Source organism: Epinephelus fuscoguttatus, linkage group LG10 (assembly GCF_011397635.1).
Source record: "Epinephelus fuscoguttatus linkage group LG10, E.fuscoguttatus.final_Chr_v1".
NCBI lineage: Eukaryota > Metazoa > Chordata > Actinopteri > Perciformes > Serranidae > Epinephelus > Epinephelus fuscoguttatus.
This window is the reverse complement of record NC_064761.1, coordinates 29,135,782-29,163,029: the sequence shown is the minus strand read 5'-3', so window position 1 is coordinate 29,163,029 and position 27,248 is coordinate 29,135,782. Positions and strand designations below refer to the sequence as shown.

Genomic DNA, 27,248 nt, shown 5'->3' with positions numbered 1-27,248 from the left:
AGAATAGAATTGAGCAGTTCATATAATCCGGTCAAAATTAATATATATAAACACTTGAAGATCCACTCATTACTAGAAGAGTATGTCGTGTAAAAACTAAAGTAATGGCCACAGTTGTCACAGTGAAATTCAAGGTGTGTTGATTGATTCACGTCGCCAACTCATGCATTGTGTAACATTACATGCATTAAGTTAACGTTCCACCTTAAAAGTTGTCAGCAGTCAGCCCAGTGAATTAAGTTTTCTTCTCAGCCTACAGCTGCTTCAAGAGGCAGCAAAACATCCTTTCATTTTATAGTTACAGTCCACTAATAAAACCAGCCACAACTCAGCCCTGAGCAGAGTGACCGTCCACTACTGACCAATCAACAGACTGCGGTGTTCACAGCTCCACCTTTTAGTAGCAGATCTGTGTGCTAGGTACCCCAGCAGAGGGGGGACCAAAAATGGTGACCACATGGAATGGGTCCACTGGTACCATCCACAACTTTTCACAGTGGAAACAGTAAAAAAGTACCAAACTGAACTGAACCGTCCCAGACTGCTCAGTGGAAACGGCTGTCCAGTTTGCCAAATCCACCATGTAAATAGCAGTCCGTCAGGCGCAGGCGCACCTGGCTCTTTAGGTAAACAGCAGACGACACTCAGTCTGACTGAATTCATGTTATGCCCAAAACACAACTATGATTAATTAAGCGAACTAACACAACCTCTTTGCCCCATTCTGCCTTACTATGCAACCAGACAATGCACCATTTACTGGCAGAAGTGAAGCCGTACACGCCCTTAATACACTTATGATCATGCACTGTTGAATGTTTAAACAGGGCCCTTCGTGTTGAACTTACACATGACATATACAGCAGAAGATACACTTGTGCTATTTCTCCCCCTCCTTAGTTTACCAATGGTGCAGTGGTCACAAAGGCCATGACATTTAATATGCACTAACTTTGATCAAATGTCATCCATTGCCCCCATCTAAGAAAAGACAGAGAACTGCATCTACGCTGGCACGCCACCACGCCCATTATATAAGATTGGGTGGCAAGGATTTGCAATGAAGACGGTGGATGTTTGTCTGGGCTGCTTGTTCCACACAGTCATTCTGTTAACCACAGCTAAAATGGGGAGTGCCTGAGATTAGGGAAGTGGGTGTTTTTGAGAAGTCTGTGGTTTTGAGAGGTTTTTCTTTGTGTGTGTTCCCCTCTGTATCATATTGATGTGTGCATGTTTCTTCTTGTATTTCTTCACCACTTTGAAAAGCAGAGTGAAGATATTTTTATGAAGTGAGGTCAGTTTGACAAGTCCTTCTGCTTTCAAAGGACCAGTTGAGGGTTCGTGTTTGGGCAGTTCAGGATCCTAAACAAAACCACAACAAGTTTTTGGCTTTGCAATTACATGGATTTGCTATTATGCAGTACACGATTTATTGAAAATTGTATTGTGTTTAAGAAACTGCCAGAAAACGCAATAACTTCGAAATGTAATGAAAAACATCTCTGGGTCAGGTTGAGGATGTGTCAGTGAGATTATGGCCTAATTTAAGTGTTAGTAATTACCAACTAGTAACGTAAGATTTGCTTTTATTTTTTGTGGCTTTTTGCCTTTATTAGAAAGGACAGCTAGAGAGTGAAAGGGGGAGAGAGAGGGGATGACATGCAGCAAAGGGCCGCAGGTTGGAATCAAACCCACAGCAGCTGCTGCAAGGACATAGCCTTTGCACATGGGACACCTGCTCTACCAGGTGAGCAACTGGGCGCCTCTAACAAGTAACTTTTAATTGAGCTTATGTAATTTTTGCTGAACAGCAGCCATTTTAGTTGATTTGTATCTTACATGACATGGCACATGAACTTTCCTGTCATTTCTTGAGATTGTTTGGTCTTGGTGACACTGTTTTACTTTTGTGATAAATCAAATGAAATGAAATGTTTATCTTTTTAATGCAAAAAGGGTGTTTTGTTGCTGATGAATTCATTTTGCATTTTGCTCATAAGAGATACGATGAATGCCATAGTGCCCCTTTTCCACCGCAGGATCATTCACCCAGGATTTTGAAAAACCTCTGCGCGTTTCCACCGAAATTACCCAATAAAAAAAACTTTACCCAGTAAAAAACTTTCCCTCAACCCCAAACTTTCCCTGAAAAAAGTGCCTAGTAGGGGAGTAGGACTTTTCAGATTACCCGGAATTCTTGAGGGGCGGGGCTGTGTGCTGAAGAATGCTGTTCGTTAACACAAACAAATATGAACCTTTTCTGCTAAAGTGTTAAACGGCTATAAAAATAATCTGACCTCATATAACAAGTTTGTTTTGATCTCACACCCTCTTGAGTGTCGCTGTTTGCTTTCATCACTTCCACTTTTTGTCTTGTGCCCTGAGCTGACCTGCAAATCAGAGTGATTTCACTCACCATTGGGCTCCACCAGCTCTGACACCAAGTTAACATGTTGTCTGAAAACAGCAGAATAATGCCGACTAGTGCCAATGGTATTAGAGAGACTGCAATCACTAGGGCGACAGACTCTCAGCGACTGCCCGACATTGATCAGCGGCTGACCGTCAGCTTGGTGTGTCAGGGCTGAAACAGTTAACAGGTGTCCTCAGAGCGTACTTCTGTCAGAGTAACACACTGCTAATAAATAAGTCCTGTAGATCTCAAGAGCTCACACTCAACACTGCACTCTTTGGGTCCTCAGCGATACACTTGCCAAGGCTGAGGTCCGCTGGATCAATGGTTGTAGAGAATATGGAAGGACGGACAGACAGACAGGGACCCCTTCTATTTTAGTTAGCTCATGCTTAGTTGGGGCCTGAGGAACGGAGACCTTCAATGGAAGGTCCTCATAAGAACAGAAAAACAAGGGGGTGTGTGTATGTAAGTGTAGCTGACTCAATGTGTGTATGCTGTATCTCCTGTGTTTGTGTGTGTGTTTTATCTGTTTATCTTCTGCCTGTCTATCTGTGTGCTTCTATATCCATTTGTCTGTCTGCCAGTTTCCCTGTCTGCCTGCTTGTTTTCCTTTCTTACACTCAGTCTATTTGTCAGTCTATCTGCCTGTCTGTTTCTCCCTCTCTCTTTCTGTCTATCCATCTGTGTGTCTATCTAGCTTACGGCCCTGATCCTGCCTGCTCTCCCAGGTTTATGAAATGCGAGCAGCTTAGCAGATGGTGCATATCGTATTCTGGTCGGCTCTGTGTGGGTTTTGTACCACAGACGAAGGCTTACGATACATGTGAGCCTTTAGTCGCACAGACACACCGACGCAGAGGGAGCTCGGGCTGTTAGCGCACGAGAGGAAACAGAGAGAGGAAGAAGAGACGGAGACACAGACTGAGTCTGAAGGAGGAAAAAACTGGGAGAATGAGAGATGTGGAAAAGAGAAGACGTAGGTTTTAGAGAGAGGCATGAGTGAGAAAGATAAATAGTGTGCAAGAAATACAGAGAGAAAAACACATAATACTGGTTTAGTAATGGTTTGTACAACCTGTGGAAAATTTTAAACTGTATTCCAGATATTCAGGATTATGTACCGCTGCAAATAAGGTGTTTTTCAAAGTAAATACTGATTACTTATAATTAGGGCTGCCCCCAACTACGAATTTTCCTAGTCGACCAATAGTCGTCATTAAGAGCCATTAGTCGACTACTGGTCCGCATGTTTACGATATCAATTTAATTCTTTAATAACATTGTTAACACTATGCTACATTACAGAGAAATACAAACCGTAAGCCTATATTTTATCTACAAGTGCACGTCACACACTGAGCGAGCCGCCTGTTAATGACGCTGTCGGCAAAGCAGTAATGATTGTGCCAAGTGGCTAATGGGCATGTAGCTACTTCCATGTTTCAGATGATACGTCATGTTTGTAGTCGACCAATGAAGATGAGTTTACCTATCACCTTGGGTTCGTCCTTCACCTTCTCAAAATGATCCCACACTTTGGATTTCTTGCCCGACATGTTATTAACTAGCCTGTGGAATAACCGCAGGTACCAGCCCTGGAAATTAGGGGCCGTACACATGCCGAACAAGCATCATATAGCCTATTTATCTGAAATCCTGAGTGCAGAGCTGATCTTCTTCCAGGAGCTGTTTATAAGGGTGGAGACCTATCGTTCATGGGACAGATGTAAAGCTCTGGGTTGCCCTGCACTAACATGATAAACTTTTCTGTATTTATCAGACTGAACATTTATGGAAGTCAGGAAAGACATCCGTCAGCTGTGATTGGTTTGTAACCTGACTCCTGTCTGACTGTTGAGCGTGGCCACTTCCTGTGTTTGTCCTTTCAAATTAAATTCCCACATGGTCCAGTCAGATAGGTTTTGATTTATTTTGATTTATTTTGACAAGGCGCAGCTCCTAATAGAGTTTCAAGTTTGTTTTATTTATTTATATATTTATTTTCTGCGACTAAGCAACCAATGAAAGCTTGCCGACTAATGATCTTTCTGGTCGACTAAGGTTTGGTCGACTATCAGGGGGCAGCTCAAGTTATTAAAGTTATTAGTGATTAAAAATGTCATTAAGCTCCTGAATGTTGGTTGCTGTCATGTCAATATAATTTAAATATTATAATCTGTTTGTGCATTCTGAAAATGTACAATACGTCATTTGCCAGGGACATGACAGAAAAAGAAATTTTGAGAGGATCAACAGAGAAGTGGAGCGACAAACAAAGCTTTTACTCCTGAATGACATAAACGCTAAACAACGTCAATCCAGCTAATCAAAAGCACAGATACAACTCCCCTGATTGTAATTCCTATATAGGAACCCATCAGACTCTTTTCAGAGCTTCTGAGTGGCCCAGTCAGACTAACAAATCACCGTACAGCTCTGATTGGACTCACCATGATGTAGTGCCTCTGCATCTCAGTCTTCTCACTGGCCAGCTTCTCACACTCCAGCTTCAGGCTGCACAAGGACGAAAAAGGACACACACGGATTAAATGATGTATTTGCATCCACTGAAATAAATTATAATTTCCACAGGATTTATTTATTGCAGAGGTCAGACAGAGTTTAAGGCTGTGTGAGGATACCAAAAAATTATTCTCAGCCACACAGTTGGGCTACCTATTACTGCTAAAAGTGGCACTGAAAAATATCACCTTCAATCGCCTGGGTCTTATTCACCACTACAAATTAATCACACCTCTATTTGAGGACAGTCTGACAAGTTCTTCTGTGTCCAGTCGGTCCAGTTATATATGTCGTATGTACATTGGTGAGTTTATGTTAGAGTAGTTTGTGCCTTTTTGTTCTGATCTGCTTTTTTCTTGCATCAAGTCCAAGTTGGTTTATTTCCAAATGTGTTTCAAATGCACTGCAGTGTTTCCTCTATAATTGGAAACCCCACGAGGCCAAAAAAATAAAACCGTTTTTTTAATAGGCTCCCAAATATAAAACCAAATATCCATTCATTCGAAAATCAATGATTTGCCTGGGGGAAGAGTCTTAACTGTGTTTTGCTTTCATTTATGGTCGCGCTAGGTTCTCTCCTCTCTGTTCTACCGAGGGCAGGGCTTCACCTGTCCACTCACAGAGCAGCAGAGCGTGAAGTGAACGTTACTCGAGTTGATGACAGCTCATTACATTGCGTCCAATAAAAGCAAGTGCAGGAGGCTTAAGCTAATAATGGTGAGTAACAAAAAACAGTTGTTTTGTCTAAGAATCTTGGTGGTTGTCATTGAGCCAAATTTTCTATTTGTTAAGTGCTGTTGTTGTTAAGCCATCTTTCATGTGTATTAACAGAGTCAATTTAAACTTGACTTTAAACGTGGCTATGTTTGACACCCCTGACATAAAGTGTTGTTAACAACTGGTATTGCTAACAACATCTTGGTTTTCCAACTTGTACTGAAATGCAGTCAACTCAGGTGTGACGTCATTCCCAGCCTCAACCTCCAACTTCTAAAATGGAATGCAGCCTTACAGCCCTAGTAACTGACTGGGTTAGCAAACCACCACCATCCACCACCACCCCAAAGCTCTCAACCTGGGGAAACACTGCATTGCATTGGTCAATAATGGATGACGTGGAAAAAATATGCAGATGCAAGCATCTTAAAATAGTTTCTCAAGCAAGTCTTCATGATGGGTACATTATTAGTCTGAGTGGGCGGAAGTTTGCTGCATAGATCAGCCTCTCATTGGGCGGAACGAGTCACCTGCTGAAGTCCCGCCCTACCACCTCCGGTTGTGTAGCAGTTTTCAACCGTTTTCAACACGTCCTTTACTAACTTTTGCGGTGTTTGATCTTGCGGGGATATAGCCATTTTTCTGCCATGGTTCGCATCCTGTAGGCGCTATTTTTGTGGGCGTGTTACACCAAAACCTGTTTCCCAAGCGCACCGTTGCTGTGGCACCGCCCAGAACGATTGTGATTGGTTGAAAGAAATACAAGCAGCCGGGGCGTTTTTTTTTTTCCAATCTCAAAGTGAGAGTCGGCGCAGCCAGACCTTTCTTTTCTTGAGAAAGGTCTGGTGAGCGAGACTAGTACATTATTAACATGTAACGGTTCCAGACTGCTAAAGCTGTCAAGCTCAGGTGGGACCGTTTGAGGTTTACCAGCCACTTTATCAGGCCAATGTTAAGAAAAGGTGAAGTGGAGCTTGATATTACTGTATATAAGTCAGATGCTTTATTAATATGAAAAGCTACTGTGCCATGCTGGTAATTGTATTTGTGTCGTCTCATCCTGTAAAGATTAAAAGTGCACGAGTAGATATAAGTGACTGTTTGCCTCTTTGTGTGTGAGTGTATGTGTGTGTGTCTCACCGACAACCATCAGTAGTGTTAAAGTAGTGTTGCTGTATCGCAGCAGGCTGTTCAGCTTGCCCACTGAGGTGTGAGCAAGAGGCTGGGTGGTTTATTTTTCTTAGCCAAGGTCACTTCTGGTCAGCCATATGATAACGTGGCCACCAGTGACCTCCAGCTGGAGAAAATAAAAAGGACCTAACCTGCATTACATTTTGTTTGATATGTTGGAAACTACGAGTTATCCACAAGATGTAAACAGCAATTAGTAGAAATAGTGACTTTGGAGATAAGATAGGAATATATGTGTTAAAAATGTATTTATGTTGAAGGCTGCAATAAAAAGACATTTGAGCTACACTGATAAAGTTAATGAAGGTAAAAGACAAGATCCCTTATTGATTCCCCTAATTACTCTAAGTGTGTACCTATTACTGTGAAGGTGATGTATAGATTTGGGCAAAAACAATGAGTTAGAGATGAGTGTGAAGCTTTGAGATGATTGAGACTGGATCAATGTGATGAGCTGCAACTCACTATCAATATTTTGTACATTCAGTGTTGTAATAAAGATTAAAAGACAGCACTTGTGCGCTGTCATATGATCTTTACAGGTTCATATCGTTAAGAATTCGACACCCAGTTCCACTGAACTGAATAACAAAATATGTGAAATATTGTGTCTATACCTGTGGTACTGTGCCTGGAGGAATTGGAATTCCTCCTTGATACGGTCCAGGGTTTCCAGGACTGTGAACTTGAAAGACTGGCCGGGTTGTAAGGGAACCTGCAGAGGAAAAGGGAGAAGAGAACGAAAGGATGAAAAACAGATACTGAAGTGTGTGTGTGTGCGTGTGTGTGTGTATGTGTGTTTCCTCACAAGAAAAGAGATTGTATGCATTGTGCCTTTAATGTATTTGTGTAGGTTCATGTGCACCTGCATTAGCCATACATTTGAGTGTGTGTGCATGCAAGCACAAGCAAAAGTGTGTGTGTGTGTGTGTGTGTGTGTGTGTGTGTGTGTGTGTGTGTGTGTGTGTGTGTGTGTGTGTCAGGGAGCAAGGCAAGGGGAGAAAAAAGCCAAGATGAAAGTGAGAGGGAAGGTCACTTCCCCTTCCCACACATCATAAAGCCGTGTCCTCTCTCTCTCTGTTCTCCTCCTCCTCTAATGACTCTGCCTCCCTCCCTCCACTGCCCCCATCCTTTCTTCCTCTCCTCTCGCTCTCCCTCTCTTCCACATTAGCATCCTCTCCACTCTGCCAGGTTGCTAATGTATTCCAGCCTACAAAGAGCTGAGAAGGGAGGAAACGTCAGATGAATAACTTATAGGGAATCACGGCACCGTCTCTCACCTGCTAAAAGCTAAAGAAGGCCCAACAAAACAAGCACCTCCCTGGGGTACACCCCTTAACCACCACCACCAGCCCTCCGTATCTGTCTAAAGCGCTTTCGACAGCCGCCCTCCTCCTCCTTCGTTTTAGAGACAAGGGCATTGTTTTTGGAGGCTGTAGCTGTTTATGTTTGGGGATGGGGCTTAGTTTGCAGTCAAGGAAATCTAGAGTAAGCAGGAGAGGTTTTTTTTTTATTTTATTGACACTGTGGATTCTCAGAGGGGATCCAAGGCGGCTGCGGCTCAGGAGGTAGAGCAGGTTGTCCACTAATCGGAAGATCAGCAGATCGATCCCCAGCTCCTCCAGTCCACATGTCGAAGCATCCTTGGGCAAGATACTGAACTCCAAATGGCTCCCGATTGGCTGTGCAATCTGTGTGTGAATGTCTAAAAACTGAGAAGCTACCTTGTAGCCTCGGCCACCAGTGTGGGAATGAGTGAATGTGACTTGTAGTGTAAAAACACTTGGAGTGGTTGGAAGACTAGAGATATGTATTGTATATGGATTTATGTATCTCCTAATTCGGACTGGCTAATTTTCTCTCCACTGTGAGACCCCTGCTGTCAGTCTGGGGAGGATGCAGACTGCCAGGTGTCTCTGCCACTTCTTTTTAGCCACTTCTCATCACCTGTCAGTGATCAGGTTCACACTATCCCGCCAAGATCCAGCCTCCCTCTGACGCCTCTAGTGCAAAAAACAAGAGCCTTATTGACACAGGACTACAGTAGAAATACCAGGGGAACCCACGGGATTTGTTTAGAAATTGCCACCCACACATTTTTTGTTTTGTGCAGCACATTTGCACAAGATAAGCAAAGTCTGTGTGGTACTAAAGTTTACTGACATAATTCCCCTGATATGATGTCAAAGCCCTGTGTAACATTCACTTCCTGCGCAAAAACAGCAATGGCTGCTAAGAAGAAAAACAGGCTTTGGACACCCCACGTGCTGTGTAGGGTGGGTCTCCTTGATGTGTAGCAAGATAAACCTCCTGAATTTGCACCCAAAACGCTGTCAAAACTTTCATGTAATTGCCAACAAAGGCTCCACTAAGAAAGAGCCAAAAAAGGAAAAAAAAGGTATGGGGTAACCAATAGATCTTGCAAAAACGCAAACAAACAATCTCAAACCAGGTGCCGATTTGCAGAGGACTCATGTTATGACAGGATCTCTGTGTTTTGTGAAAACCCTGATCCCTCAGTAGTGGCCGAGCGATTCTGTTTCTGTGCCACCTGCACAACCTTTATCCATCTTCCCAGCCAAAACTACTGGATCTGCCCCCTTAAAGTTGGAGATCAGTTGGAGAGTTGTCCTCTATCGACTGACTCTGACTCTATTCCTTCAAGTCGAGCAGTCTTTTTTTCCTCTTCTTTCTGTCAGTCAGTGTGCAGTGTACTTCTGGGGACATTTCGGTCCCAAAATTTAGCTGCAGAGTGAGCGCTCCTCGTATTCATGCTGCTCTTTAAACAAGGCAGCTGCCCAGTGGATGACAGGCTTTGCCCCATCAGGCTCTGAAAAAAACCCTTTTTTAGCCTTCTGATTAGACGTGATGACTTAACAGCTCACAACAACTTGATATGACACATTCTCTGGCTTTTGTTTGGTATCTAAAAATTGTTACTCATTTCCAATCCATTGTTAGCTTGTTTACTATATTACATAAACGCATCTGTGGCACTCAAAACATCCTACGGAACCCTATGTTTTGCCTTAATCCCTCAGTGGTGACCGAGAGATTCTACCTTGGTGCCACCTGCAAGACCTTCACCCATCTTTTCCCCCTGAGAGTTGGAGATTCAAATCATCAGCTGGAGACCCCTCAATCAACAGAGCCTGCTTCAAGTCCAGCAGTCTTTTTTTTCTGTCAGTCAGTGTGAAGGGTACTTCTGGGGACATTTCAGTCCTGAGATTTAGCTGCAGAGTGCTGCTCTTTAGAACACGTAGCTGCGGACACAGAGGCAGCTGCCCAGAGGATGAAAGGCTTGCCTTGTCAGGCTCAGAGAAAACCTTATTTTCAACCTTCTAATTAGACATGATGAATTCACAGCTCACAACAGCCTAATATGAGACAGTCTCTGGCTTTTGTTTGATACCTAAAAAATGCTGCACATTTCCAATCTGTCATTAGCTTGTTTACCATATTACATAAATGTCACTGTCACACTGAAGGTCCCGCTGAACCCTGTTCAAACTGTTAAAGTCTATATGGAAAAAAAGGAACAAATAGACAAATATTCCCATTGATCAGCTATATCTGATTCAACATACATAATTCTGGATCAGTTAAAGCCCTATAATAACTTGCTGATGCAGCAAGAAGAGATACCTGAGCTTATATAACCCTGTCCAGGTTTACTGGTGTTCTGTGGTCCTAAAATTAAGTTTCCTTTCACTGTGATTTGGCAAACAGCGAAGACTCAAAATGCAGGATGGGGAATGGATGTACTCGACTTTGCAGTCTTATAATACCTCTGATGATCCTGTCAATCTTCAATCCAATATCTAAAGTTACAAAACATATGGAGTGTGTCTTTTCACTTAGTAACCCAAGCCAACTATGAATCCATTTGTCCACCCATTGGTTCGGCTGTGCACATATCCATCCATCCATCCAAAGTGAGCGGCACAGTGCAGCTGGGTGGCTATCGGCCTGCAGCTACGGCTAAAAGATTGGCGGTTTCAGTGGCGGGGCTTCATTAGTCTAGACAAGCACAATTCAATTAGATTTCAATTAGTCCGACGGTGGAGGTCAGGGACGCGGTGGGTTCCCCAGTAATTAATCCACGGAGCCGAGCTGAGCTGAGCTAAACTGAGCTGAGGCAGGCATAGCAGGGACATCTAGATGGCTGGATGGGCACAATACACACAAATCCATCAGGGTGTGTGTGCGTGTGTGTAGGCGGGAGAGGTGGAGGGGGTGGGTGGGATAGATGAGGATGGGGGGTGTCTGCCAACAGATCCCCACTGACCTTGATTCACACCACACACACTCAGTGGGGGAGGGGAGGACGGGGTGGGGGGGGGGGGGGGCGTGGGGGGGGTGTAGATACTGATCTGGCACATGCAGATACAAACACACACGCCCACGTAGCCATGAAAAATACACACAAACAAACAAACACACACTGCTGCACATGCAGATTTCCACTTAGGCTACACACAAGCAATCAGGAAACACACAAACCCGACAGTGTGAGAGAGAGCAGGGATGGAGGGATGGATTGATGAGGGTTGGGGAAAAAAGGCGGAAGAGAGATAGATACTCATCTGACAGAGAGAGGGATGGATGGACCGAGGGATGGAGGGAGTGATAGACTAGTCTGACATCTTTACAGAGGAGTGAAAGAGCGAGCAGAGAGACAGATGATGAAAGACTGGCGTGGCTGCTGACTGAGAGAGATAGCCGGCCATTCATTCGTCTGACACCGAGGGGATGGGAAGAAGAAGAAGAGACAGAAAGAGGGAGAGAAAGAGTCGTGCTCTCTTCGCTGTAGTCAACACAGCCTTGCCGCTCTACCCTGTGCACTGTCCATCCGTCTGTGGTAATACTGCTCCCACCATCTGCTGCCATGAACACACAGACACATACTCACGCGGATGCACACAGATAAGTGCTGCTGGCGGGTTACATCAGCAGCACTAAGTCATATAACAAAGCCCATAGTCACAGATCAGGATTAGAAGATGAGATAAGAGGAGATCTGCGAGTGACAACCGTTGGTGTCAACATGGCGTCTTCTGTAGTGCGCTGCCGATGAGAGAGATTTGAATTTCTTTCATCTGTTGGACAAAAACTCCAAAACGTCTTTCTTTTGATTTGCCAATTGCACCTTTTTGAATGAGTTTCACGGAGCCAGGAGCGGTAAAACTTCTTATGACCGAGACGGAAATGAAAAATACAGAAAAAAAATCAGGTCCTCAGGCAAAAGGAGAAATACTCTCTCCCTGTGCTGAGCTCTGACTGTCAGGATAAAGAGACGAGCACTGAAAGCTGGTATCAAATTGGTTCATGCTTATTAGCAATAATAGGAGACTCTGTCCTGCTCAAGGACACTTCAGCAGGTAAAAATAAAAACACAGCTATATGTAAGGGGCAGGAACCACCACAGGCCCCACAATACGATATTATCACGATATATTATTACAACTTAAAAGTTATTTGAGTATTTTGATAATATACACTCACTGACCACTTTATTAGGTACACCTTGTCTGTACAGGGTTAGACCTCCCTGTACCTTCAGAACTGTCTTTGTTCTTCATGTCATAGATTCAACAAGGTGCTGGAAACATTCCTCAGAGATTTTGGTCCATATTGACATGATAGCATCACACAGTTGCTGCTGATTTGTCAGCTGCACATCCATGATGCGAATCTCCCGTTCCACCACATCCCAAAGGCGCTCTATTGGACTGAGATCTGGTGGCAGTGGAGGCCACTGGAGTACAGTGAACTCATTGTCATGTTTAAGAAACCAGTTTGAGATGATCTGAGCTTTGTGACATGGTGCGTTATCCTGCTGGAAGTAGCCATCAGAAGATGGGTACACTGTGGTCATAAAGGGATGGACACGCTCAGCAACAATACTCAGGTAGGCTGTGGTGTTAAAACCATCCTCAGTTGGTACTAAGGGGCCCAAAGTGTGCCAAGAAAATATCCCCCACACCATTACACCACCACCAGCAGCCTGAACCGTTGATACAAGGCAGGATGGATCCATGCTTTCATGTTGTTTACACCAAATTCTGACCCTACCATCTGAATGTCGCAGCAGAAATCAAGACTCATCAGACCAGGCAACGTTTTTCCAATCTTCTATTGTCCAGTTTTGGTGAGCCTGTGTGAACTGTAGCCTCAGTTTCCTGTTGTTAGCTGACAGGAGTGGCACCTGGTGTGGTCTTCTGCTGCTGTAGCCCATCTGCTTCAAGGTTTGACATGTTGTTCATTCAGAGATGGTCTTCTGCAGACCTTGGTTGTAACCAGTGGTTATTTGAGTTACTGTTGCCTTTCTATCATCTTGAACCAGTCTGGCCATTCTACTCTGACCTCTGGCATCAACAAGGCATTTTCACCCAGAGAACTGCTGCTCACTGGATATCTTGTCTTTGTTGGACCATCCTCTGTAAACCCTAGAGATGGTTGTGTGTGAAAATCCCAGTAGATCAGCAGGTTCTGAAATACTCAGACCAACAACCATGCCATGTTCAAAGTCACTTAAATCCCCTTTCTTCCTCATTCTGATGCTCAGTTTGAACTTCAGCAGGTTGTCTTCACCATGTCTACATGCCTAAATGCATTGAGTTGCTGCCACGTGATTGGCTGATTAGTTATTTGCTTTAACATGTAGTCGAACGAGTGTAACTAGTGGCTGGTGAGTGTATATTGAGATAAATTAAGATTTATAGACTTTTTTCAACTGCAAATTATGTCTCCAAGGGAAAACTTTGACAACATCTGTTTTTATCTAATAAGATGAGTGTTCAGTCTTTTTATTATTGGGCTAAAAGCAATTGATTTTATTATTCTAGTCGCCTAGCAAAAGGAACAAAACAAAACAAAAAAATCGATTGTTGGTGTGTGTGTGTGTGTGTGTGTGTGTGTGTGTGTGTGTGTGTTCATTGATACAATATTGCCATGCAAAATACTGCAGTGCTATTCTGTACTGATTTACCCCCCCACCCCTGTAGCTAAAAGTCATTTAAGGGGATAAATGTGCATCCGTCTGCAGTGTTTACAAAGATGGAGGCATCATCAAGTCATGCCGTATGTACACCAGAACTAACATTTGTTGTTGGAGTGTGTCTGTGTGTATCTGCTCTCTCCTGTATTGTGACAGATGGCAGCCCAGACTGTTAGGGGTCCAATAGTGCGTCACGAAGGGCCAAAAAACAGCCTACCGCCTGTGTTGTCGTGTGTATATATTTGTATGTGTGTGTGCGTGTGTGCGTGTGTGTGTGAGCGCCGTGGCAGCCAGCATAGGGGATCCTGAAACCCAAAACTGATCCGGTTAATCTTGGAGGAGGAGGTGGAGGAGGGTGGGGAAGGAAGGGTCACTTGCGCGCAAACAAACAAACACACACACACACACACACACACACACACACACATATATACACCATGTGGGACAGCAGTCAATCACAATTTGGTCGAGCTGGCACGGGCGAGCAGAGAATTAGGAGGGATTATCTATGGAGGGGTGGGAGGGAGGCGAGGGGGGGGGGAGTGGCGGGTGAAGCCCATTGCGCTGTATCACATAACAGGATGGAGGTGGGACCCAGTGGCTCTAACCATCACCTGTCTGTCAGTGTCTGTCTGCCTGCGTCTGTCTGTCTGTCACAAGTTTGATTGTACCACTTGATAGACTAGCAGTGTAAGTCATGTGATAACATGCAAACACATTGATATTATAAAGCATTATGATTAAATACTATTTCTTTTGCACAGAGTTAAAACAATACAGCCAATGCCATCACCAAAGTCATTCAGTAACTGTGAGTAATTAGTGTTACAGGTCACAAATAGAGCCCAACTTACATTATATAATCACTTTATAATAATATATAATTACTATATTACTATACTATATAATATATAATATTCATTTTCCAACATAAAAGCTTTTTTTTTTTTTTTTTTTTTACATTTTTATGAGGCTCCTTTTAAATCTGGTTATTGGAGAATTTACCGAGATATTTACTCAGTGAGATATTTTACAAGTCAGAAGTAAACTTGGCAGGACAACACTGCTTCTAAATTACCCCAAATAGGTCTTTGGCATCTTGGCACCGAAATGTCTGTTTAATTATCAGCCAACATGCAAACAGTTACCACTTTATTAGGCACACTTTGCTAAAACCAATGCAGTCTAATACAACAACTTACCTGTGTGAAGGTTATTTTGGTGAAACTGCAGCCTCCAATATATTTATATAGTTGATCTAACACCTCTAAAACACAGTTTGTTGTGTTTCTGCTATTTTTTCCCTCCCATTTTTATCAATGAGGGAAGACTTAATGACAGAAACACCTCTATATGATGTGATATACAGGCCCAGACACACCAAACTGGCATCAAGGAACTGAGTGGCGACAAAGGCTGACTGTTACGTTGCCTCACATCCTAAGTAGCATGTATGTTCTGCATAAAAAATACTAGGGCCCGGTCAATGTCCTGCCTAAAAATAACTTGCCTATTCCAGATTTCTTACATAAGGTGAAATAGGTAACCTTGAGGGGTCACTTCCCTGACTCAGTCAGCACTAGAGCTTTAAGTATTGCCCAATATAACCCAGTGTCAAGTAGTTTTAGGGTGCTTTCACACCTGCCCTGTTTGGTTCAGTTCAATCAAACTCAAGTTCATTTGTCCCTTAAGTGTGGTTCGTTTGGGCAGGTGTGAACACAGCAATCGCCCTTGGGTGCGCACCAAAACAACAAGACCGAGACCTTCTTGAAGACTTGGTCTTGGTCTGGTTACAAACGAACTCTGGTGCGGTTCGTTTGTGGTGAGCTCGATGATGATGATGAGCTGTTCCGACCTCGATCTGAACCAACTGCAGTCACATGACACATTGTTTGTGTTAAACATGAGCATGTTACAGTCCTGGAGGATTATCAATGTGCACCTCCTCCTGTACTGCCTTAATATGCACATTCAGCACATCCAATGCATCGAAACATTGTTTTCTAGTTGGAGCCGCGCCTCGTTTTCAAACTGTATGGTTTGACTAAAATGAACAATGACAGCAATATCGTCCACGATGAGCAGCGCTAAAATCAACCTGTGTAGTTGTCCCTCCATTGTGACATTAGAAAGTGTCACATTTATCTTGCAAGTGTACTCTTCTTCAGCGTTTTGTTTACTTCCTGGATTTTTCCTGCATGGAAATTCTGACCAATCAAAAGCAGCTTTCTCGTGTAAGGCATTTTATCAAAATTAGTCCCTGATTCAAACCAAAGCAAGACAACTCTAGGTCTGAAAGCACCCTTAAAACTTCTCCAGTGAACCAATACCTGTATTCGATCTTTTTCTACCCATATCCAGAAAAAAAGGACCATTTTCATTGTTTTGCTTGCAGTCAATCACTGCAAGCATTCTTTAATCTAATACGACATGTAATTGGCCCACCACCACAGCTACTATGCACACAGTCTGTGGTGTGGTGAAGTCAAGCGCAGTGTATTTGACAGAGTTGGTGGTTAAGCGTGCCGAGATGCCATCAGAATATTCCACAGTATGGCTACACCACACGCCTGTGGCGTCTGGTGGCATTTTAAGCAACTAAATGCTTCCATTCACATGAGGGGTATCGAAAAAAGTAGAAAAAAGGTATCAAATGAGGTACTCTGTTAGTATTTCTTTAAGAGTACTTGTAATGATGCTGATATCATAACTTCTCTAAAGAATACCCAGCCCTAATCAGCACCTCAGAGTGATGTTGCAACAGTCTTGCTATTTGACTTCATGCAGTGTCTTGCATTACTTATTTTCAGTCACACTTCATTTTTCCCCACTCTGTCTGAATATTAGGTCAGTCTGATTCTATCTGTCTCTCTTCCTGTCTGTTTGTCCGTCACGTGGAAGTCTTCTGCTCAAGCAGCTGCGTGTCTTTCCACCACTGGCAGTGGCTGCATTAGAGAGCTAGCAACTGTGAAACAGATGCAGGTCTGGGACTGATTGGGGGAGAAATTATTCTATCTGTCTGCTTGTCTTCTCCGTCTATCTGTTTAGCCCCTGGCGCACTCTCTACCAACACATGAGTATTCACATGGTATAAGCAGGCATGCCTATGCATGGATGCATTCATTCGAACAAAACACCCACAAACAAAACATTTTCTCTTTCTTGCGCCCTCTCTCATGCTGCTCCGTCTCATTCCTCCCTCCCTTTTCTCTCCTTTTGTTCTTTACTTCTCCTTCTTAGCCCCTTTGTTCTTCCTTTTGCCTGTGTCTCTCTGAGACAAGCAGAGACACATTCAGATAGTGCATGAAATAATAATTGGCTGGTGAAATATTTAGGAAAAAGGCACATGAATAGATGAGAAATACGAAGTGTGGCAGAGGAATGTTAGTGCCCTTTGTGTACACGCCTGTGTGTGTGTGTGTGTGTGTGTGTGTGTGTTTGTGTCTGTTGAAGTGAGCAGCAAAGAACATAAGCAACAGCTCATTGGTTTGGACTGTGCGGATGAAAGACTGAAAAAGAGCTGCGGGGAATGTAACTTACATATCATCCATCTCTTTAAGACACCCTCACATCTCCCTCTTTTTTTCTGAGAGTTTTGTCTGCAGACCATTCAAAAGGTTTTGATAACTCAGAGCGAGCCGCGCTGCCAGCATCCCAACAACAGAAGCTCAATTAGAGTTAGTGGCCCTCTTGTTCTGCTGAGAACCAATGAACATCTTTGCCACTCACTCATCCTGCCAGCTCGCCAGTCAGTCCTTCAGTTTGACAGTCAATTAAATTGGCAGCCAACCAGCCAGTGAACCAAAAGTCAGGCAGTCAGTCAGTCAATCAGAAAGCCAGTCAGCGCACTATTCAACCAGTCAGCAAGTTATCGAGTCAGTCAGAGAGCTAGTCAGTCACCAGTCAGCCACTAAGCCAGCGGTGGATTACAAATCAGGGTAAGATTGGCAGCCAAAAGAGTCTCTGGACTCCTTCCAAGCCTCGCTCTGATCGTTTCTTTTAATGACAAAGAAAAGAACACAGGATTTGAGGATAGAAAACGGCCCCCTTTTCTTTTTTCTTTTTTTTTTTTTAATCAGAGTGCAGACTTAATCTGGATGGCTGCTGATGTCTGACTAGAAGTTGTTGTGTGACTTTTTGCTTGTTCTGCAGGTCGTCTCACCACAGCTGTATTGTTGTTACTTGACTTTTTGCCATTTTACGGGGTTACCTTTGCGATGCCGAATGAAATTAAATGTAAACAAGACGAGGACAAAGGAAGGAGGGGAGAATGTCATCTGTTGGAGGTGACAGCAATCCGCTGCGCTGTTTACCGTACATGGATTTCATTAGAGCCACAAACGCTGGGGAAAAACAAACTGCCCGACACAGCTAGATGCCAAAAAACAAAAGGGGTCCAGTGTGCAAGAGAAAGCAAACACTGCCAAAAATCTGTATATAAGCAAGCGCTTACACAATTGAACACACACTAATAAGTAGTTTTGCATGTGACTGCAGCTACAAAATCTACTCACAAATTCAATCTCAAGCACACACATCGAAATCCAACTTTAAGACGCACACAAACACTCCTACAGTGGCTCTGCCCTCATTAATGAAGCATATGTGATGTCTGTGGCCGCATATTTGGCAAAAGTTTGTTTACTTGGCCGTAAAAATAAAGTGTTACCCTACTGGTGGCCAAAGGAGAGCGAAGCCTTCCCCAACACACACACACACACACACACACACACACACACACACACACACACACACAGATGATTATACATTTTGGTTGCAACGATTTTCCAACAGTTACTGAGACTGCACCACACACACTGGCACACTTCTTATTTCTTCTGCAGCATTTCTTCTTCTCTTTATTCTTGTTATCCACTAACACGCGAGAACACACACACACACTGCCTGTGATAATTCAGAGGATGTTTTATTGTCATGACTACGCCTCTTTTCCACACAGTTTTGTTTTGTATCACCATTTCCCTACAGTATACAGAGTACACCCCTGGTGTTTAACGCAAGGAAATGCATCTCTTTAGGCATGAATAGAAACACCACCTTGACATGTAAGTAAAATTTTAATTGGGTTCCGCTGTTTATTCTTGTGGAATATACACATGGAGCAGCATAGAGACAAAAACAGGACCAATACTTCATGGTGACAAATTAGTGAGGAGGTTGGCCTGTTGTGTGTGTGGCCAGTTTTGCGAAATATTCCGTGTGGGTGAAATATTTGATTCTTTGATGCAGACAAGATGATTCAGTATCGATTAATAAAAGTCAACAATTGGTTTTCTAAATGTTTGTTAATAATATGATGTTGACGGAGGGACAGAGATGGAACTCAACCGTGAGGGCAGTGCAGCACCCAGACATGCTAGACTTAACTTGGAATTCATCTTCACAAAAGGCAGCGGTTGCAAGCATGTTTTAATTTAATGTCTAAATAATATTTGCAAGCTGAATGTGAAGTATATTGTGAATAATTTCTACACCGTAACCCAGAGACTAATGTTAACGGAGCAAAGCATGTATCAGCAATCAGTACAAAATGCTTACAGACAAGACAAGCAGACCAACACTTGCAGCATTAAACAACTTGAAACCTCTCTGTGGTGAAGAAAATAACTCTATGCTCAGTATGTTTCAACTCAAAAACCCTGCACCCAGCCTGCTCAGTGTCCTGGCTTTCCCCGGAGCTGACGGAGCAACAGAGAAGCTGTTCTCCACTGCTGAAGATGCTCCTAACAACACAGCTGAACACTCAGCCTCCCCCTTATTTTGTTACTCACCTACAGGCAGGAGACTGTAAGGAGCATTCAAATTAATTCATTCATTGTTTAATGTAGTTAATTTTTTTAATAAAAAGGCTGCAGACCATTTATTATTCAACAGTACATAAACTGCACACTATACCTGGTGAAATATTACAGTATGTAAACACTGGACACTACACCAGCATAAATATCCCGCAATAGGTTATTGTGAGCAACAGCAGGTGGATACAATCTGACTGACACCCCTTGGTTTAAAAGCTAAGGTATGGCTTTTTGGATCCATCAACGGGATGCTTTAAAGTATCTTAGTCACATAAGGATACAGACTTAAACGTAAATTAATCTGTTTATTTAAGTGTGGGTCATTAGAAAGAAGGCTACTTATGCTATGTTTTAAAACAAGCAAGTCGTCAGACAGTGAGAAAATTAAATCATGTATAGAAATCAAAAAATTCTGATGCATCGACAACTGTTTCATAATCAAATCCTTGCCCTCTGAATCGTAATCCAAATGAATCGTGAGGTGCTTGGAGATTCCCAAACTTATGAAATATTTTGTTAAAAGACGTATGATCCACTATGCATTAACTCTATGTGTCACACAGCCTGCATGCTACCACTGTTAGCTAAACATGACGCTAAACTTTTCATGTAGAAAAATGTGCAAACAGAGCTGTATTACATTCATCAGTCTATTACCTAATTGGTTTGTATCCTACTTCCTGTGGCACAGTGCGTACAGTCTGTCTGACATCTGCCACAAAAGTTACATTTTTTCAACATGCTCGGGGCAAATTCCAGACCAAAAAGTTTCGTAAACACATTTGAGATCAGAGAGTCTCATTGGAATGAATGGACTTCCAGTTGACTCGCCTACATACACAGAGCTATGTGGAAAGAGGCGTTACACTTCCAGTGGATGATGTAATAACAACAGTCAGAGCAGATTAAATTATTACACCATCAGCAACTAAACAGGAGCCGAATCCAACTTTCCCTCCCGTCCTCTTTCACACTTGCTCTGTCTCTTTTTAGCTCACACTTGCTGAATAAACTCTGTCTGATCATGATCCTCGAGACGACAGCCACCACAACTCCTAAGGCTGAGAAACAAATGTACACACACATACACACACACACACACACACACACACACACACACACACACACACACAGAGTGACAGCTTTAAATGTATACTCACACAATGGCCAAACTTTAAAATAAATATGCCGAGTGGTACAACACAAACCTGGATGTTTGAGAGCAGGTGTGCTTGTGTAAGGGTGTTAGCGCTTAAATGAATATATGAGTAAATTGATGTAAAGGGTAGCAGTTATAGACGTCTTTCTTAACCATGAAAACACACAGTAAATCCTCTCCTTCTCTCACTGGGGTGTGGCAGCCAATCAAGGGCTTGTACATTCACAGCAACAGTCGAGGTCGGACTGGGACATTATTTATTGTTATTGTTGTTGGCACACAGCGCACACAAACCACCACCGCTCTCCTTTCCCCTTCCTCTCCCAGATCTAAACACACACTCACTTTAACGGCTGCACGCACACACACACACACACACACACACACACACACACACACACACAAGCACTTTTACAGGAACACAAGGACAAATACAAACATGTACATACACACACACACAAAGACACACATGTACTTACACACAAAGACATTTAACACTTAAGGGCAGATGCACACATAAAACAAAACTGAACCTCACAGGAGTTGCACACACTAACACACACACACACACACACACACACACACACACAAACACACATTTACACGAACAACAAACTGTTATTACAAAAATGTACACACGCACAAAGCACTGAAGAGACACAGACACATAAAAAGAAATCACACACATTAAATAAAAACACACCTCACACACACATTCGCAGAGTTCTGATAATGCTCGCCACAAAAATCCACTGGAACCAATTACAGTTCTGCTCGCCTCGCAAATCAGCCATCGGTTTTAACCTTTTCCTACTAGAGAGCGCGAAGAACAAAGTCCGACTTCTTCTCTGATAAAACATAAAGAAATAAATAAATAACGCTGCTTTAGCCGCCTTGAGACACCTTCCTTATCAACTCTGAGGGGACACAGAGGGGTTGAAAGGAGCGGCATTCAAGGCAGCTCTGTCCTCTCTGGCTGTCCGTCGCTGACAGGAAGTAGGCCGTGATGTCTGACTGACACCAACAAGGACACATCAAGGCTACTGAGTGAACAGAGTCGAGCCTGTTCATCGGGAAACACCTGAGTAACAGACGTGTAGCTGTGTATTAAAACAGTGATGTGGAAAAACTTGAATGAATAATATAATACTGTAACTTGAGGAGCCTCTGTTGTTCTTTCTTGAATATAAGTTTAATTACAACACAAATCTAATATCAGAGAAGCCCAAAGGAAAACTTCACCTACAAAATGACCATTTGTATATCAATCACTCATCATTTGTTACCTTGAATTCCTGAGGGAAACTTGGTTTTCCTACATGCCTCCACAGTGAACGGAGAATCCAAAAAAGGTGAACATTCTCGGTGAAGTGATGTAAACAGGGGCTGCATTTCACAACAGCAAAACTATATCAAAACATCCTTTTACAAACTCTCACACAGCTCCCACGGTATAATCCAACTCTCAGTTATCCACACATATACTCAGTACTTCCCAATCACATGCATTTTTGCGGAAACATAACAATATAAAACACTTCCACCTATGAGAAGCACGCCTTAAGCATGCCTGAACACACTTCTCTTGTGCATATGAGCTCCGCCTGAGCAGAGTCCAAATGCACGCATGTGCCCAGGCACGCTACTTAGCTTTGCATGAGACTGTTCGTACGTACATGTTTTAAATCACAATATTTTAGTGAAAATGCATGTGACTGGGAAGTACTGAGGATACGACTGTGTAAATGAGGCTTGGATTATACTGCGTGAGTTGTGTGAAATTCTGTAAAAGGATGTTTTGATATAGTTTGCTGACGTCAATCGCAGCCCCTGTCTACTTCACTTCATTAAGAATGTCTGCCTTTTTTGGATTCTCCATTCACTGTTGAGGCATGCGAGAAAAACAGTTTTCTCCACAGATTCAAGGTGGCGTGGTGTGTAACTGATGTATAAATGGTTTTCCATTTTGTAGGGTTGAATCTGCTTTCTCAGTGTGGTGGGACACAGTCATTCAGCGTCACTTCTGAGTTGCTGCAGCCCTGTGTTTTGAATTTTTCGTGCCTCCTATCCTCTGCTATTGACTTAATCGTCTCTGGATAAGACAGCAGTTTTTTGGATCACAACACATATTGAGACATCTGGCACTGACTTCTGCATGGACAGCGACATAGAGCAAGGAAAACGGACTGAAAGACGAACGCTGGTAAGCTGGCTGCTAGCATGGATAGCTAGCATAGCAGGACTGTTTACATCTCTGGTGGCCGCTGTTATTGTATTAACTGTTTATTGTTATGGTTGGTTTGTTGCCGACACTATGCACAAACAAGCGAAATGCCAAAAAGACATGGCAAGCACGGTGGTGGAATCTTTGAAGAGGAGGTGGAGGACATTAAAACAATCACTGGACTCTCTGTCTGGAGATATTTCAACTGTCTCCAAACAGCAGAAGCTGATAATGGAGCTAATGGGGGGAAATCAAGTATTTCTTTAAAGTACAGAACAATAATTTTAGCCTGATACAGTATCTACCCCACGTCATTCAGATCCTTGTATTATCACATCACCGAACAAGAGTCAGACAAAGCGCGACTGTTAACTCTGAAGCATCGACAAGGTTGACCTCTTATCATCCAGACAGGCAGACGCCTCTCCACATGAAACATGCTAAGTGGGCACTGATGCCTCTCGGGTCAACTACATGTCAATGCACATATTAAACACTCTTATGAGATAGAATGATTAAAAATGTCCTCACACACGCAACCACAGAGAGATGTGCTAGAAATCACAAATAATTCACATCACTGCATTTTCACATAAGTATATTTTGTTGATTTCAAACCAGCCAGTCAACTCGATAATGAAATTCTATGTTTGCCTCAGATTACCGATCTATAACAGCGGTCAATTCATCACTCCTGCTTTTCTGTCAAACTTATCATCTTGTGGTGATGCAGTTTCAAGAAGAGACCATTTTGAAATCTGTCACTGTTGGTGTCAATCAAAAATGAGCTGACATCAGAGATTTAAAAAGTCAACTGCTGAAAAGCACCAAGCTTACACTGCCTTTTTTCCCACAAGATCCAGCGGTTCTTATGGTCTTGCATCTGATTTTACTTTCTGGCACTGTACATCAGCTCTTTAATGCAATGCTTTCTAGCAGCCAACTATGATTTTTGAAATATTGGATCTTCCTCGAATGCACCAGCAAGGAGAGCTCTGACAGGGGTTATTTTCCAGCTGTGCTATGGAGAGCAGATAGGCTGAAAAAACACGATGAACTGCACATTGTACAAGTAACCCTGTTCTGCATTTATTAAGACAAACACACATAGACATGTGAATGTAAATACTCGTACACATGAACGTACACTCGCTGTCTGTAACCACAAACACGCACGCATGCATGCACACACAACTGTTCTTTGCACCTTGACACCTCTCCACAGATCACATTTCATAGCAACACCAGAAATAAAGTTCCACTGGCAGAGGAGGGCTGCAGAGGAAGGAGAAGAAGAGAGAGAAAAGACGGAGAGGGAGAAAAACCGAAGAGACACAGAAGGAGAGCGATAGAGGCTATCGATCGGTTGGAGTTGGCTCAATCTGGGATTGAACTTTATCACAAACGAAGAGCATCGCAGCAGGAAGCTCTCTGATACGCCTCTAAAGGAGAGAACAGAGGAATGTTCACGCACTATTCTTCCTTTGCATCTCTCATTCATTTTCATTTCTCTTTCCACCCCCGGCCGTGCCTTTTTAAAGAATTCTTTCTCTCCCCCCCCCTTTTTTTTTTTTTTATCTTTCTTGGCTCTTACATCTTTCACTTTCTCCCTTTGTTTTTCACTTCTCTCTTGTTTCTCTCAGCGTCTCTCCCTGCCTTCTATTCCAGCGGCTGGCTTATTAGCATTCTCTCTGTACATATAATTGATTCCTCATGCCTTCCTCTTGTGAAAATGTCATTCATAATTCTGTGTGATAGCTAGCTGGCTGGCTTGCTGGCTGACTGAGTGGTTGGCTGGCTGGCTGCGAGGCAAAGTGGCCACTGACCCATTTGTAGCAGATACAAAGAGACTGACAAGCAAATCTGATTATAGCAACCGGACCGGGGCCCCTGTGAAACGAATGGCCTAAGCCAGACTGAGCCTAAGCTGTCATTCATCCTTCTGTGCTTTTTAGTCTATGTGTTTAACCTTTATTTTACCCTGGCAGGTAAATTAACGGCAAATTCTCACTGCTGATGAAGGGTGAAACTGAAGGAGGGAAGGGACTTTAAGGAGGTATTAAAGGCGAAGTACTTGTGCACTCACGACCTTTCTTAGTGGTAATGGAAATGAATTTAACTATCAATTAAACAGACTGTGTGTACATGTGTCTGTGTCTGCTTGTGTGAATGTGTGTGTGTACGCAAGTGTTTGCTTAGCAACTGAAATGAGCAAATGGACAGCTGACAGTTGTACGGCCCAATTTACACACACACACACACAGATGTCTATTCTCACACACATGCCGCCATGCACAAAAACAGTAACACATATACGCACACCTAGAGACACTGATTAAACACTAATGGACACACACACACACACACACACACACACACACACACACACACGAGCTGAGGAGTGCAGATTCAGTCATATGCCACCTACACAGCCAACCATCAACAAGATCTCAAAGGCACCTGGTTGCAGCTGACAGAGAGGTTTGTGTGTGTGTGTGTGTGTGTGTACATAACAGGGAATCTCTCAGCCCTAATACCCCCCTCCCCTCACACCTCACTCCTCATGTTACAGTACAGTCCTTATAACTAAACAAGAGAGAGACACAACAGGCTGTAAAAGACAGACAGGAGGACAGAAAGACAAGAGGGGGAACCAAGAAGCAGAGGGACATAAAGAGAGACACAAGAGAAGAAGAGAAGCAGGGAGGCATGAAGAGACAGAGACAGACAGGGAGCAAAAAGAGGGCAGAGGGAGATACAAGTGACAAGGTGAATCTGAGACATAAAAAGCAACTGCAAGATTGGAGTTGAGGGACAGACATATGGACGGAGAGACAGAAAAAAAGAGTCAGACAGACAGTAGAAAGAGACATAAGGAGGTACTTACCGGATGCCTGCCCTGAGGGTACATGATCCCAGGAGAGGAGAGGCTGCCAGTCCGTTTGATGGCCAGGTTAGTCCCCTGGCCCTCCACTCCTCTGCCCTCCACCGGTTACACAGCCACACAAACACACACACAAGCCCCCCCCAACACACACACACTCTGTAAGTCCAGTCCCTGCTCCTTAGCTGGGTTGAATACAGCAGTCTATACTCTTCCAGAGTCTGTCTCCTTCTTCTCTTTCCTTGCTCTCCTTCTCTCTTCTAAGGCGAATTCCTGTTGACACACCACTGAAGAGCGCTCAATCTGTCGGTTCCTTTATCCAACAATGTCATGATAAAACGGAGCTCCAGACTTTACCTCCTTCTCCTCCTTCCTCTTCTTTTTCCCAGTGAAACCAAAGTCTCAGTTTCTCCACCTCCTCGTCTTCCTCTCAGTGTCTCTCTCCCTTTCCTTCACCCTGTGATCAGTCAAGGTCCACTCGTAGTGACATGACATCGAGAATTTCATCCAGGCAGGCTTCCCTCTGCTTCTCCTCCTCCTCCTCCTCCTACTCTTCTCCTCGTGCCCCTTCACCCGGCCGTCCAATGGTGAGACACACAAACATAAACACACACTCAGCTCCGTCCAAACAGTCTTCTCCTCTGCTTTTTCCCTCCTCTTCACCCTCTCTCTGACACACTGGAGCCTTGACTGCTGCCGCAGAAAAGAAGAAGAAGGATAAGAAGGAGGAGAAGAAGAAGAAGAAGAAGGAGGAGGGAGGGGAGGAGGGGAGAGAGAGAAGGAGAGAGAGAGAGTGAGAGCTTTGTTTTTAATCTAAATGTGGAAAAAAAAAACGCAAGAGGAAAGCAGGAAAGAACAGCAGGTCAGTGGAGGATCCAGCGGGCTTTTCAGCAGCAAGCCCTAGACTGTAATATATTGTGCCTGTTGGCTTCAACACAAACACGACAGGCTGCTAAAGCTCCTCTTAAGGTGGAACTGAGCAGATAGAGACACCCAGTCACACAGAGAGGGAGGCAGAGGGAGGAGAGACACAGAGGCAAAGAGAGAGATGGATCCCTTTTCAATTGTGGTCAGACAGACAAAGCAATCAGTCATGCACAAAGACTTAGGCTCAAACTGATATGAATCGAGATTCACACACACAAACGCTCCGACACTCATACACAAATTCATGACAGCTATGTGGACACACTTGTTACGCAACAAAAACACACACACACACACACACACACACACACACACACACACACACACACACACAATGACAGTCGCACATACACATGATAGTTGCTCAGTGATAAGTTTATTACCCAGT

The 27,248-nt window shown here is 43.4% G+C and overlaps 1 protein-coding gene across 2 annotated transcripts in view; it reads right to left on the bottom strand.

The window, feature by feature from the left end:
• Positions 1-26,829, bottom strand: part of tle2b (TLE family member 2, transcriptional corepressor b) — a 127,150-nt gene extending 100,321 nt beyond the window's left edge. For both annotated transcript variants that reach the window (XM_049588712.1, XM_049588714.1), the window contains exons 1-3: positions 25,937-26,829; positions 7,465-7,562; positions 4,867-4,930 (exon numbers count right to left, since the gene is read on the bottom strand). In XM_049588712.1, the coding sequence (XP_049444669.1) occupies positions 4,867-4,930; positions 7,465-7,562; positions 25,937-25,960 (186 nt within the window). In that variant the 5' untranslated portion in view covers positions 25,961-26,829. The remainder of the gene's footprint in view (positions 1-4,866; positions 4,931-7,464; positions 7,563-25,936) is intronic.
• Between the last annotated feature and the right edge of the window lie 419 nt (positions 26,830-27,248).